The sequence below is a fragment of the Malaclemys terrapin genome, chromosome 19, assembly GCF_027887155.1.
Source record: "Malaclemys terrapin pileata isolate rMalTer1 chromosome 19, rMalTer1.hap1, whole genome shotgun sequence".
NCBI lineage: Eukaryota > Metazoa > Chordata > Testudines > Emydidae > Malaclemys > Malaclemys terrapin.
In genome coordinates this window covers 10653732-10674546 of record NC_071523.1, presented here as the reverse complement: position 1 = coordinate 10674546, position 20815 = coordinate 10653732, and the positions used below count along the sequence as shown (strand labels likewise).

The 20815-nt window shown below is 45.6% G+C and overlaps 1 protein-coding gene across 2 annotated transcripts; it reads left to right on the top strand.

Moving 5' to 3' along the window:
- The first annotated feature begins 924 nt into the window (after positions 1 to 924).
- On the top strand, positions 925 to 19601 carry MFN2 (mitofusin 2). 2 transcript variants are annotated; one of them, XM_054009039.1, is made up of 19 exons: positions 925 to 995; positions 2559 to 2697; positions 4310 to 4488; positions 5149 to 5284; positions 5917 to 6079; positions 6418 to 6542; positions 6840 to 6948; positions 7036 to 7143; positions 7631 to 7784; positions 8031 to 8098; positions 8285 to 8406; positions 8773 to 8899; positions 9223 to 9327; positions 9922 to 10024; positions 11259 to 11479; positions 11631 to 11786; positions 12590 to 12786; positions 13244 to 13378; positions 14306 to 19601. In XM_054009039.1, the coding sequence occupies exons 3-19, from the start codon at positions 4314 to 4316 to the stop codon at positions 14373 to 14375; spliced, it is 2274 nt and encodes a 757-aa protein (XP_053865014.1). In that variant the 5' UTR covers positions 925 to 995; positions 2559 to 2697; positions 4310 to 4313; the 3' UTR covers positions 14376 to 19601. The 2 variants fall into 2 exon arrangements, with proteins under 2 accessions (XP_053865014.1, XP_053865015.1); XM_054009040.1 differs by lacking the exon at positions 11631 to 11786.
- Positions 19602 to 20815: the final 1214 nt, after the last annotated feature.

Here is a 20815-nt window from a genome sequence, read left to right as displayed (position 1 = left end):
TTTTGAAGCGCCAAGGTCTTTAAAAGAATCCAGAAGGAAATTGATCTCTCAATATAACTACCTAAGAGAGTGCCGGTGTAAGAGGGTTATTATGACCCCTTCCCAAAGACTGGGGGGATTAGCTGTGGGCTATGGAGGCTTTCAACAATTGGGTTACTGGTTTGAGTCCAGCCTAGGTTAGTGGAGGCTCAGACATTTTGTTTAATGCAGGGGCGGCGTTAGGGTGTTCAGTTTTGTGCCATTAGAAAGTTGGCAACCCTACCCAGAAGGCCTTTTTCGCTACATATTTCAGCCAGTATTTCTTCTTCGGGGGGCTCAATTCCGGTTCCTCTTTCCACTCTCAGGACTGCAGCTGAGGACACAGCCCTGGGCTCAGCTAGGCCTCCAGGTGGGGGCATTATTCCTACTTGAGCCTGCCCACTACCACCTGGGCTGGGTCTGCTGCACCTCCGGCCACTACAGCTGCAGTTTGAGGGAGCGGAGCTCAGCTGGCAGCGCCCTTGGCATGGGTGGGTGACACTGGGCTGGATTACACCCAGGAGAGCGGGCACAGCTCCCCCAGGCTGGCACAGTGCCCCTGGGGCTGCAGAAATGAATCTCCTCCCTGCTGCTGCGGCTCCCACCACTGCCCAGGTAAAGAGCAGGAGGGGAGAGGGTAAATCTCTGAGGACTACAACTCCCATGAGGCATTGGGTTAAAGCGATTGCCTCAAACTACAGCTCCCATGAGGCATTGGGTTAAAGCGATTGCCTCAAACTACAGCTCCCATGAGGCATTGGGTTAAAACGATTGCCTCAAACTACAGCTCCCATGAGGCATTGGGAAATGGGCGTGCCTGGACTACCCCTCCCATAATGCATTGGGGGACAAGGGACTGGTCGGAGCAGGCTGGAGGCGTTCCCGCCAGTCGCGCCGGTGGCGTGACGCACCCAGCCTGGCGCGCTCCGATGACGATGCTGGGGTGTCATGGCTGCTGTGCGGGAGAGAAGGTGAAGGTGAGAGGCCGGGGGAAGCGGGCGGCGGCCGGGCCCCCCGGAGCGGGAGCTGGGGAGCGGGCTGGGAGGCGAGGCGGCGGCGGCGCAGAAGCGAGGACCGGGTAGCAGTAGCAGCAGGCCGAGCTCGGGAGCGGGGCCGCAGGGACACGCCCCCCGGGGAGCAGCTGTGGGGGCTGGGTCCCCTCCACCCATCGCGTATGAGGCCCTGCGTGCCCCCTCGTGTGCAAGGCGCGCGGCGAGGGGAGAGGGCCGGCTAAGGGTGCGCACACACGTGTGTGACACGTGGGCTCTGGGTGTGCATACTGTGTGCAGGGCACGGGGAGGGTGGGGTCAGGGTGCGCACACACGTGTGTGTGACACGGGGGCTCTGGGTGTGCATACTGTGTGCAGGGCACGGGGAGGGTGGGGTCAGGGTGCGCACACACGTGTGTGTGACACGGGGGCTCTGGGTGTGCATACTGTGTGCAGGGCACGGGGAGGGTGGGGTCAGGGTGCGCACACACGTGTGTGTGACACGGGGGCTCTGGGTGTGCATACTGTGTGCAGGGCACGGGGAGGGTGGGGTCAGGGTGCGCACACACGTGTGTGTGACACGGGGGCTCTGGGTGTGCATACTGTGTGCAGGGCACGGGGAGGGTGGGGTCAGGGTGCGCACACACGTGTGTGTGACACGGGGGCTCTGGGTGTGCATACTGTGTGCAGGGCACGGGGAGGGTGGGGTCAGGGTGCGCACACACGTGTGTGACACGGGGGCTCTGGGTGTGCATACTGTGTGCAGGGCACGGGGAGGGTGGGGTCAGGGTGCGCACACACGTGTGTGTGACACGGGGGCTCTGGGTGTGCATACTGTGTGCAGGGCACGGGGAGGGTGGGGTCAGGGTGCGCACACACGTGTGTGACACGTGGGCTCTGGGTGTGCATATTGTGCAGGGCACGGGGAGGGTGGGGTCAGGGTGCGCACACACGTGTGTGACACGTGGGCTCTGGGTGTGCATACTGTGTGCAGGGCACGGGGAGGGTGGGGTCAGGGTGCGCACACACGTGTGTGACACGGGGGCTCTGGGTGTGCATACTGTGTGCAGGGCACGGGGAGGGTGGGGTCAGGGTGCGCACACACGTGTGTGACACGTGGGCTCTGGGTGTGCATACTGTGTGCAGGGCACGGGGAGGGTGGGGTCAGGGTGCGCACACACGTGTGTGTGACACGGGGGCTCTGGGTGTGCATATTGTGCAGGGCACGGGGAGGGTGGGGTCAGGGTGCGCACACACGTGTGTGACACGTGGGCTCTGGGTGTACATAGTGTGCAGGGCACGGGAGAAGGGAGGGAGGGGTTAGGGGGTGTGCACTCAGGTGTACAAGACCCATTGACTCGGTGTGTGTGCTGGGTGTGCCCTCCCAGAGAGGGTGGTGGGTCAGGGTATGTAATGCCCACATCTACCCCTGTGCACAGTCATGCATGCAAGACCCTGGACTGCCTGCCCTGACAGTCACTCACCCCCGAACCCTCACGGGTCTGTGTGCACCATCTGATCTCGCTCCTTCTCCTCCTGTGACTGGGACAGGCTGGATCCACATCGCCCCAGGAGTTGCCAGGCTGAGCCCCACCCAGAGGAGTGAGCACTGTGGAAAGCACTCATTGGCATATGGGACAGAGGGAGATGACCATGCCTGGCTTGTGAAAACTTAACACTCATCCTGAAAGTAAGCTAGATTTATAGTCTCCCCTCCCCGAGGGGCAGAGTCGCTGGTTCATGAAAGGGTAGAAGGGATGGAGGGTGAGGTGCTCCTATGGCACTTCGCTATGGGTGTGTCTGTATGAGCTCTTGATGTAGTGGGCTACAGGCTTCCTTACAGTGTTAAAGGATCCCTCTGAAGGGCTTAGACTCTTTCATGTTGCAACGCAGTTGGATGTAGGGGCACTAGGGTGGGCTGTTAAAGTAAATTTTCTGAGAGGTTTATTTAGTAGCACTTTTCGGAATCTTTGGGTGATGCCCTTTGTCCTTCATTTCTGTCCATTCCCTGTGAAGCACCTGGCATTGGCTGCTGTTTGAAGACAGGTTACTGGGCTAGATGGACCATTGATCTGACCCAGTATGGCCGTTCTTATGATGGAATGCAGTAATAGATTGTTTTGGTGCTATAGGGAGCTTCAACAATGCACTGTAATTGCTTTCTGAGACTGAAGTTGTGTTTTTGCAGCTGGTGTCTGTATGCTTGATTCTGTGCTCCAAAGGCAGCATGGGTAGTAGAATGACTTGGAGCCTGTGGCAGGGAGCCAAGAACTATGTTCTATTTTTGGCTCTGGGAGAGAGTCCCATCATCTCTTTGCCTCAGTTTCCTCATCAGTACAATGGGGCTACAACACTTCTTCAACATCCCTATGAAATATTTTCTAACATTTGGAAGTACTCTGAAAAGTAAAATGGTATAAATTTCAAGAGACACAAAGTGGGTGAGTTAATATCTTTTAGTGGACCAACTTCTGTTGGTGAAAGAGACAAGCTTTCAAGCTTGCACAGAGTTTGTCTCTTTCACCAACAGAAGTTGGTCTACTAAAAGATATTACCTCACCCACTGTCTCTCTCTCTCTCTAATATCCCGGTAACAACACAGCTACAACAACACTGCAAACATAAACGGGAAGTAAAATTTTTATACCCCCAATGCTTTTTTCTGAACTTTATCTATATTAGAAGGATGTAGAGAGAGAAAAAGGGAAGGAAGGAAGGATGACCAGTGGCTAGGTTATTAGCATGGTAAGTGGCAGGCCTAGATTTAATTCCTTGCTCTGGAGTAGACAGCTGTAGCTGATTGTTCCATAATGTATTCCGTGAGTTTCTCAGTGACTGTAGATTGGTGTCTTAAATACCATGTGAAACAAAAATTGCAATCAAATTTAGATTTTAAAATCTAAATTGTCCATACAAGAAATCTGGATGGCAATAACCAGCATGATTCACATTGAATCTGCTACTCCGATACTTATATTTGTGAAATATATCATAGAATAGAATCTCAGGGTTGGAAGGGACCTCAGGAGGTCATCTAGTCCAACCCCCTGCTCAAAGCAGGACCAATCCCCAGACAGATTTTTGCCCCAAATCGTCCCCTCCAGGATTGAACTCACAACCCTGGGTTTAGCAGGCCAATGCTCAAAACACTGAGCTATCCTGACTCTTTGTAACAGAGTGTTCTTTAAAATGTGTTAGCTATTTTTGTATCTGTTTGGGCAATAGACACATTAAAAAAACCTTTAGTTGGGCAGGAATTCATGTTTAAGGAATTGTATCTTATTAGATTTTTTTCCTCACAGCGCAATGTCCCTGTTGTTCACTCGTTCCAAGTCCATAGTTGCTGTAAAGAAGGATAAAAGACACATGGCCGAGGTAAATGCTTCTCCACTCAAACATTTTGTCACTGCAAAGAAGAAAATCAATGGCATCTTTGAACAGTTGGCTGCATATATCCAGGAGAGTTGCACATTCCTGGAAGGTAAGCTGTATCCCTGAGTAGCCCACCATCATGTGTACAGTAGTGCTTTATTTATTTTGATATGTCACACAAAAAACGCTAGATTAAATGCGATCACTAGACCTGTATACGTATAAAAGAGACAAAATTGAATCAGATTTGGATAAAGGTACAGGCTTCTGAATGTTCAAGTTGATCTCAGATTATAGTTATCATTGAACTGATATTTAAAAAAAAATTGAGGAAATTAGTCTTGTACTAGGCTGCACTGGTTTTTTTCTGTTTTTAATCCTTTGATTCTTACAGTCCTGACATCTCATTGCTGGCAACATGTGAATGTCACCTGTGCCAACTTCTGGCATTAACAGATTAAGAAATGCACAGCAGTGTATTTAAGGATCTTTGGGGTGTGAAATGTCAGCTGTGTGCTGTTCAAGGCACTCTTTTACATGACAACCCTTAGAGTTAAGAGAGGGGGCACTGTTCAACAGCCAGGGAAACAGACTTCAGGGTATTGGCAAGGTGTACTTGTTTGTGTGGCCCTCAAACAAGCAGCGTCTGACTGCCATGCAAATAAATATATAACTACACTCCAGAGACTTAGATGAGATTCATTCAGATTTATTTTGCTGTAGGTAAATTACTTCTGAAATTCAGGGGGACAATTTATTTGCGTTTTAGAAACACACAGGAATGTGGAACTTGACCCTGTCACCACAGAAGAGCAGGTATTGGAGGTCAAAGGATACCTGTCAAAAGTCAGTGGCATTAGTGAGGTGCTGGCACGGCGACACATGAAAGTGGCTTTTTTTGGCAGGTGAGTTGGATAATTGTGTTGCTTGGACTCTTCTCAATGAAGCAACTGGGATCTTTAGGATTATGGTTAAAAGTATTTATAGGAACACAAATTGTCCAGACCCTGAAATGTAAAAGTCTGATCATCATTGGTATTCTCTCACTTTCATTTAGAATCTCTCACTCAGTTTAGAAGTGGGTTCTAGCCCACGAAAGCTTATGCCCAAATAAATCCTTTAGTACTGATTCACCAGCAAGTTGCATATGGCAGCTAATGCACTACGGTCATGTTTACACTGAGGAGCTGCTTCTGGCGCAGTTCTGACAGTGTGAAGAGGTGTGATCTCCGATCAACATATCTGAGCTGGCAGAAGCCCCAAGAATACACTCAGACATACCAGCAAAACTGCACCATTAGTGGTATGGCTTGTTTTGCCCAGGGGGGAGAGAATAATCTATACTGAACAAAACATCCACATTAGGAGTGCTCTTCTGGTGTTGTATTTCAGTATTCCTATACCAATAGAATGCTTCTAATATATGACCTAACGCTTTCTGGAGCTGGCTGAGACATGAGATTTGAGTGGCTATAATATGCAAAGAGCACAGCTGTGTCTTGGGAGCCCCAGTGAACCATTTTGCATTTAACCCCAGGACAAGCAATGGAAAAAGCACAGTGATAAATGCCATGCTGTGGGATAAAGTGCTTCCCTCAGGGATTGGACACACCACTAATTGTTTCCTGCGTGTGGAGGGGACGGACGGTCACGATGCCTTCCTACTTACTGAAGGCTCAGAGGAGAAGAGGAGTGTCAAGGTAAGTTCCTAATTAGTATATGGTGATGGACTTTGTCCTAATCTAAGAGCTTTCAGAAAGGAATTTTCTCTTGATAAGGGTAATCTCAGTAATGTGTGTGAAGAATCCTGCCCTTGAGTAGTTCCTAATAGATGGAGACCTTTCTCAGCAGGAACACGTGTGTAGGTTTATGGGGAAGCCCCTTTTTCAGTAAAGGGAGAAAATGACTCTCATTTGGGTCTTGACTTATTCTTGCCTGTGAATATTTCAGGGCAGGGAGATAATTATTCTAGCAGTTATCAGACATGAATAACATACTCCTGTCGATCTTTTCTTGCTCCCTCCCTTCCCTTTGACAGACAGTCAACCAACTGGCTCATGCTCTCCATCAAAATGAATTTCTGAATGCTGGCAGCCTGGTCAGTGTGATGTGGCCCAATTCCAAATGTCCTCTCTTAAAGGATGATCTGGTGCTTATGGACAGGTGAGAGACTTCACTCTTCCCATGCAGAGACTCTGCCATGAAGTGACCTGGAAGCAGAGCTGAGAAATGCAGATGGAGTGCCACTTAATAATTCCTTTCATTTCCTGAACTAAATAGCCCCACAATACAATGTAGCCCAAGTATGGACATTAGCTGTGCTCAGCAGCTACACCTTTTGAATGCCTCTTTTGTAAGAAAATGTAATGTGCTGCTTTCTTCTTCTTTGGAGAATGTCTATCTAATTGTATTTTTGAAGTTTCATAGCTCTCGTGACATCTGTTTTTCTGTTATCTGTAGCCCTGGCATTGATGTAACCACAGAACTGGACAGCTGGATTGACAAGTTTTGCCTGGATGCTGATGTATTTGTGTTGGTGGCAAACTCTGAGTCCACACTGATGCAAACGGTAACTCGAATTCCACTTGTAAATGCTTGCTGGTTTGGGGTCAATGCTTTGACATTTTGCGTATTGATATGTGATTTCTTTGTTTAGGAGAAGCAGTTCTTCCACAAAGTGAACGAGCGTCTGTCTCGCCCCAACATTTTTATCCTGAATAACCGCTGGGATGCATCAGCTTCAGAACCGGAATACATGGAAGAGGTTTGTGCCATATTTAAATTGGTGTTCACTCAAACAAAATCCGATCTATGAGCTGAGGAGTGACTAATGGTAATAGAGGATGATTCTCTTACAGTTTGGACTTTGTTTACCATAATGAGGAGTCATCTGGCAGAAAGTATGGTCTAATGGTTAGAGCAAGGATCTGGAATGCAGGACTTCTGAGTTCCTGTTGTGTCTGACATTTTTGGGGACCTATGACAGATCACTTAATGTCTTCATGCCTCAGTTTATGTATTTGTAAAATGGTTAGAGTATTCAACTATCCCACAGGGGTTTCGTGAGGCTTAATGTATGAAAAGTGCTTTGAGACCCACAAAGGAGCTATAAGAGCAAAATATTTTTATTGTAGACTTGTATTGCTATATAGGGCCTGCAGGGGGCATCTGGTTGCCTGAGCCCGTTGAATGCAATGGCATGGACTGTCAAGCAGACTTTAAAACTGTGTGTGTGGGGGTTTATCCTTCAGGTCCGTCGACAGCACATGGAGCGCTGCACCAGTTTTCTAGTGGATGAACTGGGCGTGGTGGATCGAGCACAGGTTGGGGACCGCATCTTCTTTGTGTCAGCGAAGGAAGTGCTAAATGCCAGGATCCAGAAAGCTCAAGGGATGCCGGAAGGAGGTAGGAAAACTACGAGCTCTGTCTTTCATTTCATTTGTGCGGGAAGGTAGAGATTGTCTTAACCCAAATAATCAATTGGTGATTTAACTAAAAAGCGGGGGAGGGAAGAGAAGCCAAAATTAAACAAGAAGGTATCTGGCAGATCAGTAGAACCAGCCCCAGAGATGTTTCTGCCTTTCCTACTGGTGCTTCAAATTCTCTGTTCACTTTCCGTAAACTTGCCCTGGTGACCTTGTGTCCTCCTAGGTGGAGCATTGGCAGAAGGATTTCAAGTAAGAATGTTTGAGTTTCAAAACTTCGAGAGACGATTTGAGGTAAGCACCATCATTCGGCCCAAGCTACTATTTAAGTCACAGTCCTCTGAGGGGGGTGGGGCTGGAGAATGGAGCCTGTAACTTTGGGCTGACGCTGTGTCTTGACAGTAAATGATGCAGGAGAGAGGTCTATGTTAATGCCTCTGGTCGCTGCTGATTTTCTGATGGCTGCCTCTGTGTGCACAGGAGTGTATCTCACAGTCTGCAGTGAAGACAAAGTTTGAGCAGCACACAGTGAGAGCCAAGCAGATTGCTGAAGATGTTCGCCTTATCATGGACTCTTTGCATATTGCTGCCCAGGAGCAGAGGTGAGCAGCTGCAGAGACTCAGTGCACACAAGACAGAAGCTTGCACTGAATATTTCTGGGAGGGAGTCTGGGAAACATGAGTATCAGGCCTTTGCTTTTAAAATCACAATATAGCATACAACATTTCTGGGGACAGGAGGACACATACCATTACTCCTGCATCTAATGTATAATTATGGAGAAACCTCCTATCTCTCCTGTTTGCTACTTGTGTGTAACATGTCTTAGTTATTGTTACTGCCTGTCCCTGGGAAAGAGAATCTCTGCTCTTCCCCTCCCCCCCATGTCTTACCTCTGGGATTCCATTTAGCTTGCAGATCAGAGATGTGCGGATGCTTCTTTCTGATAGGCACCTTCTTTTCTCAGGGTTTACTGCCTGGAGATGCGAGAGGAACGACAGGAGCGCTTGGGTTTTATTGACAAACAGCTGGAGCTGCTCACTCAAGACTACAAGATGAAAATAAAACAGATCACAGAAGAGGTAGAAAGACAGGTAAGGAACAGGTGCTTTGTTGGCCTAGAGGCCAATCGGAGGGATGAAAGGAAAGGTGTGAAGGGTTGATTGGAAGATGTGAGGCGGATTAGGAGCTGAGAAAACACAACATACTGAATAAGCACTGAAGTCACACGGGTTCTATTAAAACATACATGGTGGAGACTTAGTGCTGTAGGGGTAACCGGTTTATCTGTGTGTTGATTTGCTAATAAGCAGCAATTTTTGAACAGCTTTTTTCAGCTCTCCTGGGAATAGTCTTGAGTTTTCTCTGCTAGTGTTCCAGATAACCCTGTGCATACAGTATATGGTTGTACTTTCAGGTGTCAAATGCAATGGCTGAAGAGATTAGGCGGCTCTCAGTGTTGGTAGATGACTACCAGATGGATTTCCACCCATCTCCAGTTGTCCTCAAAGTTTACAAGAATGTGAGTAATGACACTGGCTTTTAACATGTTGGACCAACCACCTCAACAATTTTGTTTCTTGCTCTGATGACTCAGAAATTGCCACCAGCTGTTCAAAATACCTAATTTTCAAGTGCACAAGGGGTAGGCACAGTTTTTTGTAGTGTAGAAATTGTTAGTTCTATTTGTCTCATGTGCTTTGAGGGGTTCATTACATCCCAGAAAAGGAACTGGGACTTTCCAGACTAACTAGTAGTAATAGACTGGTATAAAAGTATATAGTATTTAAATGCAGGGCATGACAGTAAGGCACTAGTTACCTTAGTATCTTGTTTCACTTTGTATGGTGTAGATGAAATGTAAGCAGCATTTTCACCAAAGCAGAGGGCATATGTACAGTTCTATTCTTCCTTGTCCCCTCGCTTCTCTCGTGCAATACTGGACTACTATTAACAGATGGTGGGATTGGGGGCAGACAGAATTTATGCTTCATATTTTGAAGAACTGCCTGTCTTGGGAGATCCCAGCACCTGCAGTTAATAAGCAGTCTGGATAAGGATGCATCTTGTGTCTAGATTTGCTTCAATGTCAGCCTCTGTTTTCTGTCTGTTTCAGGAACTACATCGACACATTGAGGAGGGTTTGGGCCGTAACATGTCAGATCGATGCTCTAATGCCATCACTGCTTCCCTGCAAACCATGCAACAAGAAATGATAGGTCAGTACAGCATGTAAAGAACCAGCCCTTACTACAGACAAATGACAATAAGTCTAGCATGGCAATTGGGTCCGTGCAGGTTTAGATGGGCTGTGAGGGCTGATGAACTGGTTGCAACTTCTCAATTAATAGTTCCTTGTTTAGTGAGACTGTAGTTCAAAGCGTCTGCATGGTCCCTCTTAAATACCTGTTTTCAGGGGTTTTCCGTGTCATGAAACTCATTCTAGATTGAAACTTCACACCCACCTCCTCTGCTTGGGAGCAGTTTGTTCTATACAATTTCAAAAACAATAGAACTTTTGATGAGGCTTATGCAGCAAAAATGCAGTGGTACTAACTAAAAGGCTTGCAGATCTTGCTGTGACAAGATGCTCTGGAAAAGACCTCATTGCAGGAATAGCAATCTTCTCCATGTTACCGCAAAAAGGTTTGATATTGTGATGTGCACAATTTAAAATACTTTCAGTTAGTCCCACTGCCGGGGCTTTTTGCTGGTTGCTCTAGCAAAGCTCCCGCCCACAGCTGGTAGGAACCATACTTTTCTTGAAGCAGTTTCAAAATTATTTTATGAAACCTAGTTTATGGTTTAGTGTGGTCAAGACAAATAAAGTGGTCATTTGTTCTAAATGAAACCAAATGGTGGAGATTTGATGCATTTGCCTCTTTTAATGTCGGAGCATGTGCTAATTTCTATAATTGATGGAAGGGGTAAACAATACCTCTGGCAACTTCTGTATAACAGAGATTCTCAGAATACGGATCATAGACTTCAGTGGTCCACAGATTAGAGGGAACTGTCTGCGGACCATTTGAATGGCGCTCACAGACCGCTGGTGGTCCACGGACCACTGTTTGAGAACCTCTGCTCTAGGTAACCGTGGGGAAGTGATAGGGGAAAGAGGAGAGAAGCAGCAAGGGAAGGGTCCACAGAAGGATCTCTCACAAAGTGGTCTATAAAATGGAAAATTGGAGAATGACTGCTCTGGGGAACCTTAGTGCCATATTTGGCCATAATAAATTTCAGATTCTACCAGTTGTTCTGGGTCAGGTTTTGGTGTGGTTTTTTGTTTGTTTGTTTGTTTTGTGTGTGTTTTTTTTTATTATTTTGAAACACCAATTAACTGATAAACAAGGTGAGCACAGAACTGAGAGCCTGTTTGATTCCAGTCAAGCCCATTCATACTTCTCAATTATGCTGACATTTTCCCTATCCTCTCCCATTTCTCATCTTCAGATGGTTTAAAGCCCCTTCTCCCAGTCTCTCTACGGGGTCAGATAGACATGCTGATCCCCCGGCAGTGCTTCACACTCAGCTATGACCTGAACTGTGACAAGCTTTGTGCCGACTTCCAGGAGGACGTTGAATTCCATTTTTCTCTTGGGTGGACAATGCTTGTGAATAGGTTTTTGGGACCAAAGAACAGTCGCCGGGCCTTGATGGGCTATAATGACCAGGTATGACATCTCATTAAATGTTCAGTGGGTCAGTAGTAGATACTGGGTTTCACTGAAGACTTCAGTGGCTGTCAAAGCTCTGAAAGAAACAGCTGTGGCTTGCATTCTCCCTTTTATCTGCGGCTTTTTTTTCTTTTTCCCTTCTAATTAGATTCAACGTCCTTTACCTTTAACCCCAGCGAATCCCAGTCTGCCTCCCCTACCCCAGGGTTCTATGACCCAGGAAGAGCTCATGGTGTCTATGGTGACTGGATTGGCATCACTGACTTCCAGAACTTCCATGGGGATCCTCGTGATTGGTGGAGTGGTGGGTTGAAAAATCTCTGTACAGACAATTGTTTCTCAGAGCTAGTTGTGCTGTTTGGTTTGAAAAGTTTTTTAGACTGCAGGCTTCAGTCAGTAACTGATGTGATATTCGTCCATCATGGAGCCTAGAGCGAAGTGTTGTATCCAAAGGAACATCAAAAGGGAGAGATCCACTGAATTATTGCACTTGACGTTTGGGGGTGGATTCGGGGCTGTTAAGATAAAATAACACTTTCAAAGCACATTACAAACATTAACTCCTACTCTTCTGAGCCTGGGTGGTAAGTAAGTATTATTTCCCTTTCAATGACGGGGAAGCTAAGACAGAGGTGAAGGCTGAAACTTTCACAATCAGTCTCTGGTTTTGTGTACTTTCACTTTTGGGATTCCCAACTTCAGACATTTTGGGCTGTTTTTCCCCTCCAGAGGTGCTGAGTTTCCGCAGCTCCCATTGATTTGGAGTTGTGGGTGCTTAGCTCCTTCGAAAATAAGCTCCACATGCCTCAAGGTGGGCATCCAAAATTAGAAGTCGAGAAACTTGGCTGAAGTTGCACAGCAAATCCTTTCTAGAGCAGGAGCTAGAGTCCAAGGCCCTAGTCCATATAGCACACTGTCTAGGTATGGAAGATCTCTTTAAGAAGGCTCTTGCTTAATTGCCTACACTTCAGAGACAGGGATACCGTGAAGAGGAAAGGGATCCCTTACACTTATGGACCTTTTTCAAGTGTTTTCTGTTCCATTGCAAGACGTTAGCATCATTCTTGGCTGATGACTTATGCCACCTTTCTACTGTGCTTATTGCAGGTCTGGAAGGCTGTGGGCTGGAGACTGATTGCTCTCTCTTTTGGCCTTTACGGGCTCCTTTATGTATATGAGCGCCTCACTTGGACTATGAAAGCGAAGGAGAGAGCCTTCAAACGCCAGTTTGTGGAGTATGCGAGTGAGAAACTGCAGCTCATTGTCAGCTACACAGGCTCCAACTGCAGCCACCAAGTCCAACAGTGAGCTGCCTCAATTCAACTAATCTCTTTTATAAAATACCATTTTCAAGGTACTCTACATTAAGCCACATAAGGCCAGCTGTCACCCTGGGTACCACATGGCTGGTCTGTTGTACGTAGTCTGTACTCCAGGTCTAAAAATGTACAGTGATGGATGAGCATGCGTTGAAACTTTATCGCATGTATTTCTAAAGCACCTGTCATCCTAGTAACCTGGTGCTTTTAAACATGAGCACTAACTCTTCAGGAGTATCAAATTCTGAAGTTCCTATACCACTGTCCAGAACTTGCAGTAAATTCCCTGTTGCCCACTGACTGTGAAATGTTCTGAAGCTGGAATGGGAAGAGAGAGTGTCAAGCTATGCTTTCTGGAGGTGGTATAATCAAATCCTTGCACAGTGTAAATACCTTTTGAGTTTGATCTCGTCTCTCCTCCCTCCTCTCTCCATTTTTTTAGGGAGCTTGCTGGGACGTTTGCTCACTTGTGTCAGCAGGTGGATGTCACACGGGAGAATCTTGAGCAGGAAATTGCTGTCATGAATAAAAAAATCGAAATCTTGGACTCGTTGCAGAGCAAAGCAAAACTGCTCAGGTGAGATCTGTGCTTCCTGGCAGCAAATTCATGGAGAACTGTCTGTATACTGTGCCATCTTTAGGGGAGTCACAATTACATGTAATGTAGAGATTTCCCTGGACTGTTCAGGTCAGAATGTGCCTTACTCCTGCTTGGAAGTGAAGTAAACATGGTCATTGATCTCTGTATCTTGTAAGTAGCCAATGAGTGTTCCTAAGGGACCAGATCTTGCATTGCTTCTGTACATAGATATGTTGTATGTCCTTTCATATAGAAGGCATTTCCTTCATTCAGCCTGTAAGAAGAGAGGGTTCCAGGATGTTCCTGGAGCTTTGGTAGCAGTTAGGTTGTTACCTTCAGCCCCTTCCTTCCTTCTGTAGGAAAAACTGATTTTTATTTTTTTTATCTCCTTCTCTTCTCCCCCCCCCCACACACACACAAACACAGATTTTTAGTCATATGGCACTAGCCAGATATCTGGTACTTCACCATTTTCTTCTGACTGTAGATCTGGTCAGGATCATCACAAACCCAAGAAAACTATGGGTCCTACAAGGGCCTTCAGGACCACTCGTATCTCCTAAAATGAGACAAAGGGCCTTTTTCCCCTCCTCATTGCAGGGCATGTGAGTTTCTGCTGTTCACCTTCATTCCAGATGGGCAGGGAGCTCCCCTCTCAAATATTCCACTGCAACAAACAGAGGATGAGATCACTTTAAACTTGCAACTAGGATTTTGGTTTGAACCCCAAAACTTATAGATCACTGTCCATGCAAGCTCCCTGACCTAGAGTAGCAGCACCTCGTCATGGGACTCGGTGGCAGCTCTCTCCATTCTTTGCCACTCCTGCATCCCTTTCATACCTTTTCAGACTGGAGTAGGCGGTGAATGTTAACTAATTTCAGTGCATAGGCCTAACTGAGACTGTTTTCTTCCTTCTTGCAGGAATAAGGCAGGCTGGCTGGACAGTGAACTCAACATGTTCACGCATCAGTACCTGCAGCAGAGCAGATAATGTGGGAAGGCAAAAAACCATTTCCCTTCAGTGCTCTCTTAACTGCTGCAGAGAACGTGGTGGGTGATGGAATCCCTAAGGAGCACGAGCAAAAGCAAGTTGTTGCGTGGTCTATCCCCATGTGAACAATGGGATTCTTCTTTCCCGTATCATGTCCAACCTCTCAACACACCTCTCTTCTTGCCTGCCGGGGAGATTAGGCAGAATTTCTGCTTCATACACGTACAGGAGGCTTTTCTAATGCAGAATGAAGTAGGGTAGTTTGTCAGGTTTTTTTTTTTTTTTTTAACCTCTCACGAGTCACCAAAGTTCATCAAGTTCAGATTTATTCTAACAAAACTTCCCCCTTGATGAATTATCACCTTAATAGGTAAAGATGGATCTTGATAATCCTTTGAGGTACAAAGTCACAAGATCAGATGTGTGTGTGAAAAGCAGCTAGTCATCTAAACGCAGACCATTGCTGCCCACCTCCCCCCACGCATCTAGGGCCCATATATCACTCTTAACAGCCCATGCAGAGACCTATCCACACTTCTCCATTACTCTTCAATTGCAATACAGTGGCAGAGAGACTTGCAGGAGAGAGACTTGCTGCTCTTTTTCTTTCCAAGGAGAAGTGTTAGTGCAAATAAGACCCAGGAGCAGAAAATAAATCCTTTTTTGGTTGGGGGTTGGGATCCTGCTGTAGTAAATTTCTTCTCCTGGTCTCTTTGGGTTTTGGGCATCTTCCTCCTGCAGGCTCTTCAGTTTAAGAAAGCTCTTTGCCTAGCCCTGTGTTACTTGAGAGACAAATCATGGCAGAGACAAAACTGACTGTTATCATTTAGTTATTGTGGAGTTAGTGGAATTAGGAGTTGCATTTGGTGACCTGGTAAATTGGTATCTTATTGAGGAAGATAAGCAGGATCTGAGACGGGCCAGTCGGCGGGGTGTGAATAGCTACTTTATGAAATATATAGACCAATGTGTTTTTTAAAAGTGCGTGTTTTGGGATGCAGGCTTCTGGAATTCCATTATCACTACATGGCCGTTAGGACAGGGTAGATTACAAGCTGTAGGAGATCTTGCTTCATGTAGAGCTTCCATAGGATGTTCCTGTCTGCATTACTATGTTCAGTTTGGGTGGGGTTTTTTTGTAGCTAGACAGACAACAGAATGAAGATGGGCTGATCCAGTGCAGCTTATATGGAACCAAGGAGACATGTATTGGTATGGAAATTCCATGCCAGGGAAGCAGTGGGTCACCATAACTTTCTAAGCTTTTCCTTATTTGTAAACAGATCAGATTAGTTTTAGGGTTTGCCCTAACTGCAGTTTTAATTCTGATCATATTCAGAACAATGTGACCCTGTTACCATTGAAACTGGGGGTAAAACTCCCGCTGATTTCAATAGCAGCAGGATCAGGTTCCCCTTCCTGTTGGTGGAAAATGCTTATCCACCATGTGTAGTGATGGGGCTTTTCTTTTTCCCATGGCACGTCTCTAGAAGTCAGAGATGTCTCCAAAGAATCCAGAATGAGTCCCTGTGGGATAACTCTAAGGAGGTCCCAGCTGAAGTTAGAAAGACCGAAGGGAGTTTGTCATATTGACAATGACACTTGAAAATGGTATCAACAGTCTTTAGAATGATTTCTTGCTCAAGTACAGATGTCGATAGCCATGTGCCAGTAACCAGCGTACTTGCTTCTCATCTAGTCCCAGAAAGGAGGAGGGAGATGTTACCCAGTGTCTGAGGGAGGATAAATAGTGAAGTAGCATTAAGCCAGTTAGGTTATTTTAACCTCGAAGCACTAGCAGTTGGGATTTTCCAGTGGATTAGCACAGAGTGTTGGTAGACTGAGAGTTCTGTTAAGTTCTTGTCACGAGAAGCAAGTCAGTTGCATTTTGGGATGGAAGAGGGGGAATAGATTCTGCCAGGGGCTGGCTCAGGGGATTAGCTATGGGATAATGAAACGTTTCACTTCTAGCTTGCTGGTTTAAATCCAACTCAAACTGGAAAGTCATGGCCCTTCTGATGGCTCTTCATTAGCCTTTGGGGAATGGGAATAATTTAGTCTTTTTCCTAAAGAATGTGTGTTCCCACCACAGTTGCCATCATAGCTTGCAGTAACTCGTTCCTGAGGTCAAAGACTGAATAGGCAAAGAGACTGAATTCTTGCCTCTGGAGGTGGTTTCTCCAGGTCATTGTTGTGGGTGTATGTGTAACCAGAGGCAGCAGCAGCAGCCTCTGGATCAACTCCACCCTTCGGACTGCAGGGCTGCTAATCCAGCATTACAGCAGGCAGTTTGGTTTGCTGATGAGTCAAAACAATAGGCAGATCCCTGCTGCAGTAGGAAATTCTTCCTTCCCAAGTGCAGGAAGGATAACACTGTGTTACATGGGGACTCTGGAAAGTGCCGATGTGACTTTCTGGGACGTTCACCGCTTCAAGTGGCCAGGTCTTTGTGCAGGCCTCAGGAAATAATCTGATAAGTGGCATAGGCTTCAAATCAGACACTATATTCTGGTCTTTGAACCCCCTTTAGAGGCTGGTAGAAGCAAAACAGGATATCTTGCTATTGGGTTGATATTGCGAATGCTTTCTTCAGAGATTTTTGGTGACTTGGGCATTCTCACTATGGCAGTGAAACCCCTCGCTCTACAGGCCAGATAAGAATTACTTGAACCTTTTTTTTTTAAAGCAAACTTGCTAATGCAGGCAGAGAAATGTTCTTAAGAGTATCTAACCCTAGCCACTAGAGTCTGGAGAAGATTGTCTTATGCGTGTTATATTAACAGAATCCAAGTTAACCATAATTGCCAATTAATTTGATTCTTCTAAAACTAAAGCAAAATACAACGGAACTCCTTTAATACAGACGTGTGGAAGAGTTCACACTGTTGCTGTATGCTATGAAGAGAGTTCGCCTCTGCCTCCTAATGGGGAGTGATCAACTCTTGTGTATGAGAGCAAAGGATTGCAAGAACAGACTCTTCCAGATTCACATTAAAGAAGTTTGGCTAAATGCACTTTATTTTATTGCTGCTAATTTACTTTTTTTTTTTCTTGGTATTTTTTTGTGTTGAGTTGATGGAACTTCTAAATCCTCTTAACAGTGAGTTTTCTCTCTGCTGTATTTAAGATGATACATTTGCATGAATTATTCCTGTATCAATGCGGTTAAAATTGGAAACCAAAATAAAAATGAATTGGGGGGGAAAATTGTGTGTGTCTCGATACAAAATCTTCATGAGCTAGGCCAGTAAATTCTGAAGAAAACGTGCTTTGGAATAACTGTGAATAGCTCTTATTCATCATTTGTTGTTAATAGCCTATTGTTGATAATTTCATATTGACCACTTGGGAGTTCTCCACTCTTTCTTCACAGCAAAACTTCTTGGCAGGCCCAGATGTATGAGATCATTTTATCTCATGGGGTAGGATTCGAGTCTGAGAAGGAGGAACTGAATCAGTGATTTCGTGAGAAGATTGCCTCAACTATTAGTGGTTGACAAATCCTGTGTGAAGGTTAATCCTCACATTGTCAGACACAGAAAGGTTAAAGGCCAGATTTCCAGGAACGTTTGACCAACTGGAGTGCCTGCTGACTTCAGTTAGGAGTTGTGGGTACTTAGCACTCCTGAAAAATCAGAGCCGGAGTATCGCGTCCAAGGCTACAGCACATGAGTGTCTCAGTGGTAGGGGTCTGAGCCTTTTCACTTGAACTGTGTCCAGATTTTGTGAAACATAAGGTCAGGAATGGAGACTATTCTATGATTAATAAAATGCCTCGTATTCTTGAAGGTATACTCATCACACGTGTGTTAGTTGTCCCTGACCACCTTGTCATACCCCTGCCGGCCCTGCGCTATTACCCTGACCTGAGTTGGGTGATGTTTGCTAATTCAAAATAGCTCTGCAGACTTGCCCTAAATTAATTACTAACTAAAAAACTTCCTTTGTACACCTTGCTTCCCAGGCTGCCCTGGTGAAGGTAATGGAAGGCATGCTCCCAGACCAGGGAATGTGGTGTCTGAATCGGATTTATGAGCAAACTGATTCCTCTTCAACCCAGTTCCTAAGCCTGGCTTCTGTTTTCATCAGCCCTGCCGTGCTCTGTGTAAGGGAGTGGGGGCTCTTTGCAGCCTGAGAGACTTGGATCTTTACCCTGTGCCCTAGGGCCAGCGTGATCCCAGCCAGTGTTTTCCGCAGGAATTGAAATTGGGAGGGGTGTTCAAATTTACGGGGGGAGGGGTCAGGGCTGATGAGGAGTGAGACCATGAAGGTGGGCTGTATGGCACCATACTGAAAAATGTTTCATGACCATTTTATTAGATTTAACTCATGTTTTAAAATCATCACACAAATTAAAGTTGGCTACTCAAGCCTTCTATGAAGCACTGCATCTACATCCTTGGTTTCTTGTTATAATTTTGCACAACTGTTAATGAACTTGAATGCAATGTGTTCATCTTTGGTGGCTTTTCATGTGTTCACTACTTCCATTCCTTCAATTGATATGCTCATTAGTTCATTCACATGATCAGGCAGAAGGCAACTTCTTTCAGAACACAAAATTCTATTCAATGATGAAAAACAACCCTCAACTGTAGTTTTTGTGACTGTGTACGGGGAGATTTTGACAAACCAGTAAAGTGCCTGAAACCACTATGGCTTATTGTTAAAGGCAGCCTAGTCAGTAAGCTGTAAATTGGCCATTCAGCAGTCTCAGCTTGACCAGGGCGGGGGGGGGGGAGGAGTTGTGGGTGCCTCAGAAAGGGCAGCTTGACCCCGCGTCCTTCCTGAGAAGAATTGTGTCAAAGTTGCTGATACGTGCATTTTAAAAGAGCGGGATGTACCCCAGGAATGTCTGTTGGGGTCTCAAGGCTGCAAACTCTGGAAAAACCCACATCTGGTTAATCAGTAATCAGAAGGAGCCTCTTGCTTGCCCATGGGAACTGTTTGCTTAACAAGTTTTCTTTAAATTCATATCATTCTATTACTAACGTATAAATAAGGGGAAAAGCTTGAGCTAGTTGGACTCGTTTTGGACTCTCCCTTTTGGATACATCTTGCAGTCCCCACTGGCTGGCAGAAGATTTGGCCACCGAAAAATTGCTGCTGTTTCACTCAAGAGCCACACTCAGCTTTGGTAATTATCAAGAGTTGGGGGTGTTTTACTAATCTGTTGTGGACGTGTGTAAGTGCTTGAGACTAAGTAAAGTGTAGCTTTCAGTGAAAGCACTCTTGTGTTGTCCTGTTTGTGCCAGCCATCTATCGGTCAGACGGCCGTGTCTCCCCTGATTTTTTTTCCTGACACCACCTCGCACAGCGTAAAAGTTACCAAGAGCTTTGGGTTGAAAGAACCCCGGGTAACAACTGGGAGTAGCAAGAGATAAATTCCTACTTCTTTCATTCCAGGAAACATAGCACAAAGATCAGGTCGAGCCACTAGTGATGATTTAAAAAAAAAGTTGAAGTCAAATCTTCATTCATTTGTCGTATGATATTCTACTCTGTACTCAAATTCTCTATTCTGTCCTGAGCACATGGCAGCCCCATTGCTGGTAGTGCCTCACCCCACTCAACTGTCGGTGTTTTATAGACTGGGATCTGTAAAAGCTATATAGAGGTTGAGTTGAATCTAGAAGTCGCTGTTGTAGATTTTTTAAGAATCAAGTCTGTGTACTTTTTCAGTTGTCTTAACAAACCGTTCTTGTCCTCTTCACTTAAGGATTCAATATAAAATGTCTTCATTAGTCAAGTTCTGGACTGAAGTCTTTGCTTCTTCCGGTACTTTTTCCATGGATAGCTCTCTGATCCAAATGTAGCGTCTATTGCTGGACAAAGATCTACTACTGTTGTAGCAGATGCCTGGATGGCATTGTTTAATGACCCAAGTGGTTTCAACAGTAGACTTATAAGAGAGAGAACGGCAATAGTCTTCTCTGACCATAGTAGCAAAAGTAATCCACCAGCCTCACTACTTCGATCCATCCCATCTTGGTAGATACTTTCCAAAGCCAGTAATAACGGCTGGAGTAATTTTAAGACAACAGCCAAGGATCGCTCATGAGAAAGCCAGAGGGTTTTCCCAGGTTGGACTAATTTGAACTTCAGGCGCAGTGTATCTTCTCTATTTCCCAAGATATTCAGTCTTTTTGGACTCTTGCTGAAAAAAGAATATAATGAAGACATTAAATATATAGCTTTTTAAATGTCTTTTGAAGAGTCTACAGCTCATACTAGCACTAGTTGGAGTAGATGGCCTCTGCATTGTGTGTATAGGAGAGACTAGGGTTACACTTTTTGCTGAGCAAAGCTTGTAGTCCACCATGTCTTCTACAGAAGTTTGCAGCACCATCAAATGCACAAGCAGCCATCTGTTTGGGGTCCAATTGACAAGCATTTAACTCTTCTAAGATGTGGGATGTCACAGATGCAGCCGCTGTGTC

Coding starts and splice junctions, on each gene's coding strand:
- MFN2 (XM_054009039.1), top strand. CDS start 4,314: ATGTCCCTGTTGTTCACTCGTTCCAAGTCCATAGTTGCTGTAAAGAAG. Junction 6,543..6,839: donor GATCTGGTGCTTATGGACAG/GTGAGAGACTTC, acceptor TGTTATCTGTAG/CCCTGGCATTGATGTAACCA. Junction 8,099..8,284: donor ACTTCGAGAGACGATTTGAG/GTAAGCACCATC, acceptor CTGTGTGCACAG/GAGTGTATCTCACAGTCTGC.